Here is a 15,166-nt window from a genome sequence, read left to right on the forward strand (position 1 = left end):
TGGACAAACACTTAGACACCAATATGATTTTTAACAGCAGCTGCAAGCTTTGCAGACCTCATAGTGAATGCTGGGAAGGGTCTTAAATGGGATAGGGAACTGCCCCATGTAAAGTGCTTCCAACCACATCACAATAGCAGGACTGTAATCAAAATCCAGACTGGTCCGCAATAGCCTTAATCAAACCCAAATGTTTCTGTGGGGGATATATAGAGGGGAAAAAGTGTTGACTACTGATCCGTTAAGTCCCCAATCATCTGGGAAAAGCAAATTTTAAGGCTTTACAGCTATTTTTAGAGTATAGATCTGATTTTTTTCCAAAACATCTATAATGACTTTTTAGAAGTTAGCATTTTCCCTCACTGGATAAAAATTTGAGATTTTATTTAAATCAAAATTCTGTGCAAACTTGTGAATGGTTTTCTTGAGCATATCTATATTCTGTTTTTAGTTGAAGATAAATGAATTGTCATGATAATCATAATAAAATGCATGCCTTGGTTTTCTGCTCTTTCAGGAGAAGCAGGCAAGGATTGCATCCCTTTACCTGCCTCTGTATGGCTTGATCCTGGACAACATGCCCAGGTTCTTCCTGAGAGACCTCTTTCCCATTTACTTCACATCAAGTAACCAAGTAAGAGCTAAGAAAAAAATCCACCTTATACAAACGCCTCCAGCTTTGTTGCATTTGTTCAATAATTTATTTTAGCTCAAATGTGTAGCATTTGCAAATGTAAAATTTTGTCTGTAAACCCTATTGAACACAGTGCAACAATTCTGCTGAGTGGGCAAGAAAAGAGCAGTTCTTCTTGTTCATTAGTCCTCCCTCTCAATGGAAAAACATGGCAAAGTTTAAAATAATAGTGGAACAAAAATAAATGGACTCAATATGTTTAATCTTTTCTCTTTTTATAGCCATTCAAGTAACAACCACAGGCAGGCCTGTCTTATAAAAATAGTCTCCTCTTCTGCCACCATGCATTTGAAAGGTTAAAACCTTAAAAAGTCATTAAATGTGTTTCCTTAAAGGAACATGATTAGGTAGACAAAGATAAATGGCATCTTGCAAAAATTTCTATAAAAGGTTTATTCCTGGGACGATTATTTCATTTCTTAATTTCCTTTTGCACTGCCTGATCAAGTTTAAATAATTTCAGCTAAATCGCATTTTGTTTTTAGAATGTCCTGCAAAAAAAAAAAAAAAATGTAAACAGAAAAAATGCTGGCTGGAAATTAAAAAAAAAACATTAATAATCTCTGCACTTGCATGTTCTCTATTTGATACAAACTTGTGTCAAACTGACACAATCAGAAAAACTCTATACAGCAGCTGACTGAACCCTGCTGAGGATAAAAGTAATTCCTCCCGTCTCTTTCCTCACCAGGGCTCCCGAGATGACGTCAGCATGGGAGGGGGAGTGGCAGGAGGGCCGACTACTGTCATTCGCCATGGCAACTCTGTGGATGCCTCTTTTTCCAAAGAAGTGCTCAATTCTATTACAGGTAGAATTTTCTTGTCTATATGTTTGTACTACAGTTGTCTATATTCAACAATATGGTGTGAATAGGGACACTAATGGCAACACCCCACCCCCTTCCACCAGCCTTTTCATCCTTGGCGGTTGCTATGGGTAACCAGGCCGACTCTCGAGGTTCTCTGATCAGTGTGGACTCCAACCCTAGCAACAGCGACAGGAACAGTGAGAAAATGGATGGCTGTGAAAAGGTGTGACAGTAAATGAAACAATGAAAAATGTGCACTCTATTTTATAAAATATGGACATTTTTTAAATATTATATGTTTCTGAAACAGTAGACAGCAGTCAAGGTAACTTAGCTGATATTAAAGCCTTAAATAAGTCATTTTTTATATATAGGTTTACACTTCCACACTGGACAATAATGTTGATTCTTATTAATAATATAAACGATGAACAAATGATTTCATACTTTGTTTGCAGTTGCCAAAAGAGAATATGGTGTTGACAAGCTCAGAAACTCCTACTTTTTTAATTGTTCTGCTTGCTGCAAGAATTAAAGTCTCTGAATGCACATGGATATGAGTTGATTTCACAAAGCTGACTTGAGGAGAAAGCCAAATTTTTTGACTTACAGTTAAATGTTTGGTTTTACTTCCAGGAGCTTAAAGTTGTTCCAAAATTCATTTATAAATTCACTAAAAAAATATTTCTGTGTTTTTCTGCATGTCGTAATGTTTCTTCATAGTTTGCCCGCCCCCAGTCTCTGATTGGCTACGGCTCTCGTTGTGACAAGCTGGACCAGGCAGAGACTCGAAGTCTCCTCATGTGCTTTTTGCACATCATGAAAACCTTGTCTGAAGGTGAGAAATGAAGTTTTAACAGGGATTTAAAAAAAAAGGAGTATTCACAAAGACCAATTAACAACTGAATTTTTGAGCTGTAGCCTATTGACAACACAGTTTATGGTGTTGGGTGGGTGTTTAACCTGAAACAAAACTTGCAGAAGCTCTTAACAGCAATTTAAAAAGTACAGCATTAAATGTGTACTGTATCTTCATATTGGCTAAGTTGTTTTAATAAAATTAGGCCCAAAGGTACAACCTTTAAAACTGTATTTGACTTGTTTGCTTTACTGCATCTCTTCAGCCTTTTTGGGTCTGTGGTCTTTTTTTTTCTTTTTTTTAACTTGTCCTGTCCAACAGCTGGGCAGACAGATGAGAGCTGAGGGCCTCTTGTGTTGGACATATTTTACTTTAACAAGAGGGGTTATTAATCTTCAGACAAACCAAAGGCATGTCTGAATAAACCCCTTTTGTAATTGAGGCCAAACTTTATTAATTTCAACCATGTTTGAGAATCTTTGGCGTTGGACCGGACGGAAAAGGAAAGAAGGGAAGAAGAGAGAGGGACGCTAGAGAGGGGGGGAGGGGGGGGGGGATAAGACCATGAAGCAGCATAGAGCAGACAAGTTTACTGGTTGTTTATCATTACGGTAAGGTTCAAATGTAGTACAAAAAGGGCGGGGCCTGTCCACACACACACACTGAAATGTTGGGCCTGTGGTCTTTATAGATAGTAGTGTGAAAAAATATCCCATCATTTTGTTATGTTTCCAGATGTGCTGGTGTCCTACTGGCATCGGGCAATTCATCAGGAAATTTCGGACTTCTTCAACATTCTGGAGTAAGAACCTTTCTTAACTTCTGTTTAAAGAGTTGCAACAGGTCAGTTTAGTTTAAAATTCAGTGTGGATCAGAAAAGAAAAACATCTGAGACAGCTATAAAGATGGGGACAGACATTTGAGGAAGTAAGGCGCTGTTCCAAAAGAGAAGAAATGAGAAAAAAACATCCCAGAAGGAGAAAAAAAGAGTCCATAATTCTAGCATGAGCTCTCTTTCTGCCAAGGAGTGCTTTGAATTAACTGTTCAATTGCTGCAGTTTGATTCCATGAACCTAGTTTACTTAGCTTTAAGCTTACAAAGCACAGAAACAAAATCATGCTTAAGATGTTTTTTAATGGTCTGTTCTCCAGGCTTTGTCTTCAGCACTTCAGGTTCCTTGGAAAACGCCACATAGCCCGGTACGTCTGTGCTCCTTTGATTTTTTCTTTTTCTCATGTGCATTTCTTCTAAAACTGCAGACAACTGCCTATTAGCCCAACATACTGTATGTGCTGCAGCCAAAGGTTGAAATACCCACACCTACTGATAAATAATTCATATAAGCATGGTTATACATGGGTTCACGCTAGTGTAAAAGCAGGCAAACATAGACATGTGAGAACACACACATAAATGAGTCAGTCACGGTGAGGCAGAGATACTAATATGTATTCTGTGTGCGTTTGCACACTATTGGATGAACTTCAAGAGGAGAGAAGCTATGAGAGGGAAAGAGAAGGGGGAGGTGAAACTCCTGGATCCTTCTGTGATGAAGGAATCACTGCTGGATATTGTACTGGCAAGCATAGGATGGGGGTTGTTATCATCTGCACGCTTACAAAGCACTGCCTTTGGTTCTAGAAGGCTCCTTCATCGTCTGGTTCCTCCCAGCTAATCAAATCACCCTTTTCCTTTTTTTTTGGGAATTGGATTCTTACAAATACACCAACAAAATGCTGAGTAAACACACTGCTTTTTGGGTGTGTGGAGGCATTAATTGAACAAAGATAGTTGGAAGCCTAACCAGGGTTTCTGGATGTAGTTAAGCTTATAAGGCGGCTGGCAACTTAAAATTCATGTGTAATACCAAACCCTGAGCAACTTGTTGTTATGCGCCTGTCTACTTCTGTCTTATCTTTGGGGTGTGTCTATATGACTTCATCAATGATGTAACACAGCAGTGTAAATTATGTTTTATTATAATATTTTTACTTATTTAAATATACTTTTATAAATATAGGTATATAAATATTGTGTTTTTATTTCATGTAAAGCACTTTGAGGTGCTCTGTAACAGGAAGAGTGCTCTATAAATAAAGGTACATTTGACTTAAAAGTGTGTACATGGAAAAACTAAGTGATAGCTCTAGCAGGTGGAAGGTGAAGCCAACCCGGAAGTAACAAAGCATTGCAATACCTCAAATGACCAGACAGACTGGTACTCGGAGTGAGCAATTTCCCACTGAGGCTACTGGAAAAACCCTTAAATAAACCCATTTAACATCCAGTGCTTAAAATTTTGTTTTCATAAATGGTTGCATTTTTAATTCATGACAGCTCTGGGGGGAGTGATTTTTTTTGGCAGACAACAACCTCCGCCCTTATATTTCTGCAGATTTACTTTAAAATAAATTTGTAATATTTGGTTTCTTTGGTTCCTCCAAAATGTTGGGAGCCGTAGCTTGATGTTGCTAAATCATTACTGGTTTGTGGGACAATAGCTTTGAAAAAGAACCACACCCACTTCTAAATAGTGACAATATTGAAGTGTAATGTTATAAAAATGTTTTTCTAATCATTTCTACAAAACATACTTAGAAACAATGTTATTTTTTGACACTTTAATGTTTCATTAATGGACATATTAGCACAATGTATTGTGTTTTATGGTACATTCAACAATGTACTATAATGCTTTTCTATGTGTTTAACCTTGCATTTGTACTGTAGCCTCCATCACTGTGCATGCCTCTTTCCTTCCCCTTTATGCATGGTGCTGCTGTTTATTGACCGTCAGTGGGACTGCATGTTTATTGATGTCATGTTGCATCAAGCTGCTATTTTCTTTCTTTGTTGATGTTGCATGTAACCCTCACTTTGATTTGCCATTGTCTGAACTAGGGCTGGATTTTAATAGATAAATACATAGATTTATATTACATCGATCGATTATTTTTTTTTTTTTTAGGAAATGTAACATCAATTAATTCAACCCATTAATAGATTTTTGTTTGGAGTATTCATTTTCTGGGTAAAATCTGCTTTTAAGTATTTTTTGGAAGGAATAAATACTTTATTTCTAGAGGCTTTACATTGTTTAGTTTAAATCGCTAATTATATGAATGTTGTAAATAGCCAACATATTTTTTTTAAATGAAAGAATAATATTATTTTGGAGTTGAAATGGATATTGGAAAATTAATGAGGAATTGATATTCCCATCAAATCAAATTGTTTCATTTTTTTGTCCATCACACCTTTGGCTTTACTCAGATTGCTAACAGCTTTTCACATAAAAATATGTTAAAGTCCATGTTATTCTTAATCCCATCAGTACATTTTTATTTTTTTTTCATTCATTTGCAAAACAAAACAATTCAAACACTAACACACAAATGAAAATATGAAAACCATTGACTCCTCTTTGGCTCTATCTGGCAATTTGTATGGGCAGAACTTTTTTCTCCTGACTACATCTGCTCCCATCACACCAAAATCAAATTGAAGATCTGTCTGCTTTCAGCATTTTCCTCTGACTGCTTAAAACTATGTTATTGTGTGGCACCACAACTGTGCTAAATCAGCTCTGTCCTGCAAACTGTGTATCCTAACATTCATTGATCCTATGACGGCATGCCCAAGCAGGTGCTAGCATGCCATGTACGGTTGCAGTTACAGTGACTGGCAACAAAGGACGCTAAAACAATGGCTTTCTTGACTAAAACTAACGTATACTGCCTCTGATGGGGTTGGCTTGTGAACAGGAAGCTAGCAGCGGCAGTAAAGCTGGCCCAGTCAACCCATGCCAATGGTACTCTGAAGGGCTCTAACCACCCCTCCCAGTCCTCTCAGTCCTCAAGCATCTTCTCACAATGGTAATAACCGATCACCTCAGAATCCAAGACTGACTTAAACTGAAAAAGCTAAATCTTTGCTTGCTGGAAGCATTTTTAAGGCTAATATTGTTTAATATTTGCTTTTAATATAAAAATATTTTTTCTATGCAAACACAGATCAGACCTACACATAGATGTGAAAATCTAGATATGCAAAAAAAAAATTAATTTTCTTTCCTGTGTGTATTCCTCATCTTTGTTACCATCCTGTTTCCATGCTACAGACTGTAATTGTGTTCTCAGCATGCCCCTCCTCATACCCCCAGTGTATGGTGTGTTTTTGGAGTGCCTCATTTTAGCAGATTTGACATATATTTGTTAAAGTTCATTACAGTCCAACGTTTTAAAGGTTTATTGAACAACAAGCGCTAAAAAGTCATACAAGTCTTGAATTTATTATGAGCTGAAGACCCCTTCTTTTGTGTTCAGGATGGCGTCTGGAGGCGAAGGCCACCGGCATGCTCGGTCCCAAACCATGCCTATTATCAGAGGCAAAAACGCACTCACCAACCCAAAGCTGCTGCATATGATGGACACAGGTAATACCCCAAAAGATGGGATGAATATTGTTTTAATTTTGTGTATCTCAGTTATTTAAATCTGTTATTGTCTTGAGATGGGAGTGTTCAGGAGGGAGATACGCTGAGCCCCACAGACATTGAAGCCAATTTGTCGACAGAGGTGGCCCTCACTGTGCTAGATGTACTTGAACTCTTTGTTCACCACCACAAGGTTTGTTACTGCTTCACATTATACAGGTAGAACTACCGTTAGTGCCAGATAAAACTCTCTTTTTAAAATGTTTTAGCTAAAGTTTTTCATTTTTATTGATTACATTATTTATGATGCTTGAGGGAAAATTTGCAGTAAATCAATGCACAAAACTTTTTTTTCTAAATGCTTTTATTTTGAATTTTTATGTTTGCATGGCTTTTTTATTATATTAAAGTTTTGTAACTTTTTCATTTTTGCCCATTGATAGAATTCGATAGAAATATTTTTAAAAACATTGAAAAGTATCTAAAGCCCAAACAATTTCTTAGAGTATTTTGTCTAGCTTTAATGTTTGTGTTGGCTGCAGAGATAACTGTGTTGAAAGTCATGGCATAGTAAAAACAATTTTAAACATTTTAAACCCAGTCATTTTATGCTGCACTGCCACCTGGTGGCAAGAAGTTCCTTTGGGTGCGAAAACAATGTATTCCTTGTTGAAATGGTAATTATATATTTATATTTATTCTGCTTTCTGTGTTAAAATGTCTATAGAAGCAACTGTTGCTGGATGATGGACAGAACACATTGATGAAGAAGGTCCTAGATACATACTTGCTGTTCTTCCAAATCAACCAGTCAACCGCCACCCTCCGGCACGTCTTTGCTGCGCTCAGACTCTTTGTCCAAAAGGTCCTAAAACCAAATACAAACATGTTACATCAATGGGAGATTTTTTTTCTTATACGCAGTGTGTCATCTCCGACTTCCCACAGTTTCCCAGCGCATTCTTCCAGGGAAAAGCAGACTTGTGTGGGTGCCTTTGCTCTGAGATCCTTAAATGCTGCAACCATCGATCCAGCTCCACTCAGACAGAGGCAGCCGCCCTGCTCTACTTTTTCATGAGACAAAACTTTGAGTTTACAAAGGGCAAGTCAATAGTTCGTTCACATTTGCAGGTCAGTGAGTTTTGAAATTTACTAATAACAGAAACTTAATTTCAGAATGCTATCATTGCTTCTTCAGCCATGCTGAGCCTTAACTCTGACCTCCACTTCAGGTTATCAAAGCAGTGAGCCAGTTGATAGCCGATGCTGGAATTGGTGGCTCACGATTTCAACAGTCTTTAGCCATTATCAATAACTTTGCAAATGGAGATACACCCCTTAAGGTATAATAAAGTTCTTTGGATAATTTCTTACTAGAGATAATGGGAGATTATTTAGTAAATACTACTATTGTTCTGTCCACAGAACACTTCATTTCCTGCTGAGGTGAAAGACCTGACCAAGCGGATCCGGACAGTTCTGATGGCAACAGCCCAAATGAAGGAACATGAGAAAGATCCAGAGATGCTGGTGGATCTGCAGTACAGTTTGGCAAACTCCTATGCCAGCACACCTGAGCTAAGGCGCACCTGGCTAGAGAGCATGGCCAAGATTCACGTGCGCAATGGGGATTTGTCAGAGGTCAGACTGGTTACCCTCACTTGGAACCATTTCTGTGAATCTTCAGATGTTTTATTAACCTGTTTAATTCTGCCCCATATGACTTCAGGCTGCAATGTGCTACATTCACATCTCAGCCCTGATTGCTGAATCCCTAAAGAGGAGAGGTTAGTCTCTTGCTGTTACTTGCACTTGTTAAGTTTTCTGTAGCATTGTTTGAATGCATACGTCTGCACAAAAACATTGCATAAAACACTGCTTTACATCTTTTCTGACACCATTTCAGTCAGCTTATCACTGATCTCTTTCATGACTCAAATCATGAAAGCTAACTCCTAACTTGACATCGGTTCTTCACACAAACATGGTAGTGGAATCAAAATCTCACTAATAGAATGAGAAAGACTTTTTATTTTATTAATAGTAGTTATTATTTTTTCATGTCATTAACATATTTTTGCCAAATTCTAGTAGAAGTAAAACTAATGTATTTTAATGTGCTGAGTAGGTTCCTGTGTGTCTGTCCATTTCATTCTTCTACATGCATGTGCTTGTTTTCAGCTTGTGTCTGTTTTAATTTACATGCATGGCTTTTTTCTCTGCATGTGCAACTCTAAGCATTAGTCTTGTCCTTCAACATAAGAGTCCAAAGCGAAATGGGCAGAAACTTAAAATTAAAACCTGCTGCTCCTCCTCCTCCCCTCCCACCAAACAGGCTACTGGAGAGCTGACAAGGCCAGGATGTCCATTGTGTCCCCTGAAGAAAACCCTGTCTTTAAATGTAGCTCCTTACTAACTACCACCCGAGATCAAGACAGTGAGTTTGTGCGCCTGGGGCATTCTGGAGGGTGGGGGTACAGACTTTAAAGCAGTGGAGATTACAGGTTTGCACTAATCCTCTTGTAAATTTGTGGAAATAATTGGTATTAGAGCGCAAGATGTTTTTTTTTCTTTTTTTCTTGAAGGAGCATTCTGGTGGTTGTTGATGGCTTACCGGTACTTTGTTTTTGTCGTGTGCTGTAAAATGTACAAGTAAAACAAGAGCACATGCTAGTATATACGTTTCTCACTACTTCGAGTCACTTTAGTTTTGAATAAAGGTCATATTTTCTATTTTTTTACTTTTGTTAGTGACCAAAAGAATTCTTGACTGTAAAGTAATCTTGTATTTTACACAAAGCGATTTGTGTCATTCTATACTTCAAACTGAACTTTCCAGTAGCACCACTGTTGTTGTTTTCTTAAAAATATCCAGAACAGGACACCAAAAAAAGTCTTTCTTGTTTAAAACCTCAGCATCGTTTTCCATGGGTTGGGCTGCGTTTTTGTGCATCAGTCCAAATGTTCAGGAGGAGGGTGCCATGAAGGAAGACACCGGCACACAAGACACTCCGTACACTGAGGTCAGTTCCTCCCACCCTAAACAAGCAGTACAAGTGCTATTGACCTGTTTTCATTTTTGGTGCTCTCTCTGTTCTGTGTAGGACACTCTAGTGGAGCAGCTGGAGCAGTGTGTGGATTATCTGTGGAAATCTGAGAGATACGAACTTATCGCAGACATTAACAAACCTGTGATTGCTGTGTTTGAGAAGAGAAGGGACTTTAAGGTAATCCTTGCTTCCTCAAAGATGTACAGGTGCACTGGATGAAGCTATTCCATTCTGAATGAATACCTCCCTGTGTTCATCTGCAGAGGCTGTCAGAGCTGTACTATGACATTCATCGCTCCTACCTGAAGGTGACAGAGGTGGTGGATGCGGAAAAACGTCTTTTTGGTCGCTACTACCGTGTCGCTTTTTACGGGCAGGTGAGCATCAGTCATTGCATAAGTTATGAACACCTGCACATACCTGTGCACACGTCACAAAAATGTGACGTATACACTTAACAGTAACCTGTCACCTGTAGATAAATATTTAAGATGCAAAAAAAGCCCATCAGACTGTGATTTCTCTGACAAAAACTCAAAAGCTAGGTCATGTACGGTATATGTGCTAGATTCAGAAGATGGATACTGAGGAGCTTGTCTTTCTTGGAATTTTGAGTCCCTACATCCTAAAAATTAGTATTTTACTGTGAGAGTAAAACTATTTTAAAGTCAAGATACTGAGAACCAAAAACATTTCTTCTTTTAGTTCTTTTTAGAAATTTCCCAAATTTGAAACTTAAACAAAATTCAAAAGAAAGTTCAAAGTTGTTAATGTTTTGCCTGTTCTTTTCTTCCTTTTCTATTTTCTATTTAAAGATTGTGGTAAGTCTTGACAAGCCTTGGCTCTTCATATTCCTCCACTCTAACTGCTTTTACCTCTTTTCTCCTTTGACTGGTATTAACATGTGCCCCCGTTGCCCTTTGATTAGCTTGGGTCAGGCTTGTCGTGGTCCATTTGACTTTCTAATAAACCCATTCATTAAGTTGTTTTCCCTTTTGTGACATCACACACCTGCATCAGACAAGACAATCCTATTCACCTCTGAATTCAGTGTTGCTTTTACTTCCAAAGCACACTCACACTCTGATTTTATTGGTTAACCCCCCTGACAACTCAACAAGATGTATTGTACTGTTGATGAAATGTCAAAAAAGGTGCCTTATTAAATTGTTCTGGACCTCACCATTGTTTTGCTTATCTAACTTGTTTTAATCTGCATGTTTGTGTGTGTGTTCTGTTAGGGCTTCTTTGATGAGGAAGAAAGTAAAGAGTTCATCTACAAGGAGCCAAAGCTCACAGGACTGTCAGAAGTCTCCCAGAGATTGCTGAAGCTCTACTCAGACAAGTTTGGAGCTGATAACGTAAAGATGATTCAGGACTCCAATAAGGTAACACCACTTCCATTTTAAGTCAAGTGGATCATTTAAATGTAAAAGTTGCATTCATAATGATGTGCTTAATGTGAAGGTGAATCCTAAAGACCTGGACCCCAAGTTTGCCTACATCCAGGTGACATATGTGGTGCCCTACTTTGATGAAAAGGAGCAACACGACAAAAGGACAGACTTTGAAAGACACCACAACATCAGCCGCTTTGTGTTTGAGACTCCGTTCACGCTTTCAGGAAAAAAACATGGAGATGTTGAGGAGCAGTGTAAGAGGCGCACCATACTGACCAGTGAGTGTTGGCTTTCATCTAGAAATTATTTGTTATCATTTTCATCAGGGATTCATAAGCACCACATATACCATTTGTCTTCATCAGTTTTAGTCCATTCCAATCCATTTCATTGGAAACATTTTAAGAGAAAATTAAATGTGAAATAAGTCCTAGAATTTGTTTTCAAGTTTTCAAGTTTTTGTGTTGGACACATACAGTTGTTTAGGGTGGGCTTCCAACGACATGAAGGACTAATAAAAACATCCTGCTTCTTCTAAAACATTGATGTCCCTTAATTAGACTCAAACAAAATAATGCAACAATGTGTGTGGTTAGTTTCTATGTTGTCATATAACAAAGTGTGTTACTAAATGTGAACATAATAGTGAATTGCTTAGTTTTCCTTAAAAATTCCAAACTGCTTCATATCAACCTTAAATCTGCTGACAGGGGTTGTACTTTTTGCCAAATTACATTGAAATGGTGCAGAAATTAGCACACGTGTGTTTGGTAAAACTATAAACCTTTTGTAAATGACAGTAAAAATAAGAGAACCAAACCGTTTTTTTTTTTACTTTTGACAGACTGAAGGTAGATCTGAAGTAGCATATTACACCTTTTCTATTTTCTCTTTAACAGCAAGCATTTAGAGAACTGCACAATATATTCAGTCTGAGCTGGGCGCATTTGTTTCTTTCTCTCCAGCAAGTTCCAGTTTCCCCTATTTAAAAAAGAGAATTGAGGTAGTGGAGCAGCAAAGCACAGAGATGAATCCGATCGAAGTGGCAATTGATGAGATGTCGCGGAAAGTTTCTGAGCTCAACCAGCTCTGCAACATGGAGGAGGTGGACATGATTCGGCTGCAGCTAAAACTTCAGGGCAGTGTTAGTGTCAAGGTGAGGTCTCCTACGATGTGCAGGTGATTGTCTGAGACAGCAGGTGTTTAGCTTTATAATATCTGTTTCATCTTATCTAGGTGAATGCCGGGCCTATGGCTTATGCCAGGGCGTTTTTAGAGGAGAAGAATGCAAAGAAATACCCAGATAACCAGGTCAAACTTCTCAAGGAGATCTTCAGGTATTTTATAATGCAATTAAAAAAATGCAGTATGTTCTAACTATTATTTGTCAATAAAAATTGCTTATAGTTTATATCACAAGAGTCAAATGTGGCTGCTTTCCCTCTGCAGGCAGTTTGCAGAAGCCTGTGGTCAGGCTTTGGATGTCAATGACCGTCTCATCAAGGAGGACCAGCTGGAGTACCAGGAGGAGATGAGAGCTCATTACAGAGACATGCTGATTGAGCTCTCTGGCATCATGAATGAACAGGTCTCACAGCAAAATAATACACCATTTTAATCTACCGACTTACCACCTCATTGCATTTTCAGCATTGGTTTCATTTGCGTGGCATACTAATGGTCAAACATATCATTTTGTTTTGTTTTTTTGCAGTTATCAGTATTTTATTTTGCAACTCTCTGGTTCTTTTCTCACATTTTTCTCTTTTCAGCTTGAAACATGTTTTCTTGCCTTCAGTACATCATCTTTGTCTAACAGCTTTCTTTCTAAGACTGGTATGTCATGTCAGTAATTTCTTTTTCAAAAGACGTTCTTTTACACATCCATGCTTGCTTTTCATGCTTTCTTTTTCTCTAATCGGCACATTTCAATGTCCATGGGTGTAATTTTTTTTTCTTTTTTTGCATCATCCTGTTCTAACAACAGCGTTTTATTCCTGTTCAGATTCCTCTCACAAGACAACCAGGAACGGATCGGAACAGCACCTACTAAATGGCCAATTGGCTCATCAGAAAATCTTTGTTCCCACATGAGCCCTAAAGTGGCCGATTTGCTTGTTTTGGAATTGCGGTGTTTTCCTGCTGCAATGAGTGATGGGATCGTAGACTGTGACTAATGACTTGTATAAAGAAGGGGAGAAGTGTGTAGACTGTGGTTGTGGTAGTCTGTAGTCCTGTTGTTTTGACCGTCTTCAATAGAGGCCAGGCTGCTGGACTGTTAGATATTGTTTGTTTTGGCCGTAGAGGCTCAACCCATGTGCGATTTAGATTTCTAAGCCCAGAAAGCTGATTCATACATTTACACACTGACAGACACTTGCCAGCAAATACTGTTTAGTAGACACATGTACACACAACATGCGCCTTCTTTCTACAACCCTGACCCTTTAGAGAACAGTGACCTTACTGACCTTGAGGTGTGTTCAGCTCTTTTGTAATTTAGAACTTTCTGGTGCATTTTGATGACAGTTTTTACACTTTTCTGTACATATGATTTTTTTTCAAACAATTTAAAGGTTATCTCACATAGTACCTGACAGAAATAAGTCAGAGTACCATACTTAAAAGAAGTTGGACACACCTCTGGATCTTGCTTGAATGTAGATCAGCTTCTCATTGCTACTTTTTATCTATTGTTAACATTCTGGAAATGTCATTTTTGTCCATTTTCCAACAGAAACAAACTTACAAAACAAACACAAAAAAGATGTTTTGTAACATTTTTTATATTGAAAATTGCATTGTTACTGTTATTATGTCCTGTACTGTTTTGAACTGTAAATAAGAATAATAATATTTAAAAATGTTTGAAATGTTTTTTTTATCAAACATGCAATATAGAAATATTTGTTTAGCTGAATAAAAAAAAAAAAGTTTTATGTATAACATTTAAATAAAAAATTTGGTAATGTTCATTCAATTTATATTCATGACTGATCTTTATTTCCTTTACTTTGTGATTCTAATGTTAAACAGTGATGATGATGAAGATCTTTGCTGGATTTGGCTGAGAGCATCCATTGTATGAAACTAATTAGTGCTTGTATAGTGTTGAATCTCAATTTTGTAACCTGCTGCAGTTGCTGTTGCACAGCAGTGTGTGCTGTTTATAACACATGGATGCTGGAATTGATGTGCAGAAAAGAAAAAAATATGTTTTCTGTCCTTGGCTTTGGTAATGCACAGAAAGAGTTTCCGTTACATGTCTTAGCACTGCCACCAATGTAACAGAGTACTGATTCATGTTGCTATGAATACAAAAAAGATTCAGAGATGCAGCAATTGCTTCACAACATTAGTCTTTTTGCCCAACATTTCCAGCATTCACAGGCAGCCAAACACCCCCTGCTGTGCTATCGCAACTGTAACAGGACAAAAATGTTAGCGTGACAGACACCCACAACTGCTAAACATTTTAGAAAGCATGGCACTTGATATTCTCAAAGCAATACTTGTTGCTCAGCATTCTAGCAGAACTGTTCCTGCTCATTTAATAGTAACACCAACTGTAAAATTCTGAGTCAAAGCTGGTTTTTGTCTTCTCACAAGAAGGTTAACAATGATTACAGTTTCATTATTGAAAATGTTTTCAATGATCCTCAAAGACACTATAATACTATAGTACTCCCCAAGCATCCTCAGTGCTACAATAAGATCAAAGATTTGCACCAAAAATGCAACATTTAATTTATGGGGTTTAGGATAGAAATTTCAGTTATTTTTTTAAGTCCTTTTTTATTTGTTACAAAAGTGTTTGCCAAGGGTTGGTTATTGTTGGTTTGGATCAGGTGTACTATGAAGCACTACTACTGAATATTGAGAATGGCCATACTCAGTTGTCTGTGTGCTTTTCTCATT

General features: G+C 37.7%; 1 protein-coding gene across 7 annotated transcripts in view; it reads left to right on the forward strand.

Moving 5' to 3' along the window:
- The window catches only part of dock10 (dedicator of cytokinesis 10), a 64,880-nt gene extending 50,648 nt beyond the window's left edge, over window positions 1–14,232 (forward strand). For 4 of the 7 annotated variants that reach the window (XM_078929653.1, XM_078929651.1, XM_078929652.1 and 1 more), the window contains 24 exons: window positions 518–634; window positions 1,386–1,503; window positions 1,605–1,726; window positions 2,227–2,341; window positions 3,098–3,164; window positions 3,515–3,562; window positions 6,128–6,238; window positions 6,689–6,798; window positions 6,876–6,991; window positions 7,526–7,663; window positions 7,747–7,929; window positions 8,031–8,141; window positions 8,224–8,439; window positions 8,528–8,585; window positions 9,134–9,235; window positions 9,715–9,821; window positions 9,903–10,025; window positions 10,112–10,225; window positions 11,090–11,236; window positions 11,316–11,526; window positions 12,214–12,404; window positions 12,485–12,585; window positions 12,698–12,836; window positions 13,254–14,232. In XM_078929653.1, coding sequence (XP_078785779.1) covers window positions 518–634; window positions 1,386–1,503; window positions 1,605–1,726; window positions 2,227–2,341; window positions 3,098–3,164; window positions 3,515–3,562; window positions 6,128–6,238; window positions 6,689–6,798; window positions 6,876–6,991; window positions 7,526–7,663; window positions 7,747–7,929; window positions 8,031–8,141; window positions 8,224–8,439; window positions 8,528–8,585; window positions 9,134–9,235; window positions 9,715–9,821; window positions 9,903–10,025; window positions 10,112–10,225; window positions 11,090–11,236; window positions 11,316–11,526; window positions 12,214–12,404; window positions 12,485–12,585; window positions 12,698–12,836; window positions 13,254–13,301 — 2,913 coding nt within the window. In that variant the 3' untranslated portion in view covers window positions 13,302–14,232. Of the gene's footprint in view, window positions 1–517; window positions 635–1,385; window positions 1,504–1,604; window positions 1,727–2,226; window positions 2,342–3,097; window positions 3,165–3,514; window positions 3,563–6,127; window positions 6,239–6,688; window positions 6,799–6,875; window positions 6,992–7,525; window positions 7,664–7,746; window positions 7,930–8,030; window positions 8,142–8,223; window positions 8,440–8,527; window positions 8,586–9,133; window positions 9,303–9,714; window positions 9,822–9,902; window positions 10,026–10,111; window positions 10,226–11,089; window positions 11,237–11,315; window positions 11,527–12,213; window positions 12,405–12,484; window positions 12,586–12,697; window positions 12,837–13,253 lie in introns of those variants that run through there. The other 3 variants (XM_078929655.1, XM_078929656.1, XR_013647146.1) reach the window with 2 other exon arrangements.
- Window positions 14,233–15,166: the final 934 nt, after the last annotated feature.

Source organism: Oryzias latipes, chromosome 13 (genome assembly GCF_053564925.1).
Source record: "Oryzias latipes strain Hd-rR chromosome 13, Olatipes_Hd-rR_3.1".
Lineage (NCBI taxonomy): Eukaryota > Metazoa > Chordata > Actinopteri > Beloniformes > Adrianichthyidae > Oryzias > Oryzias latipes.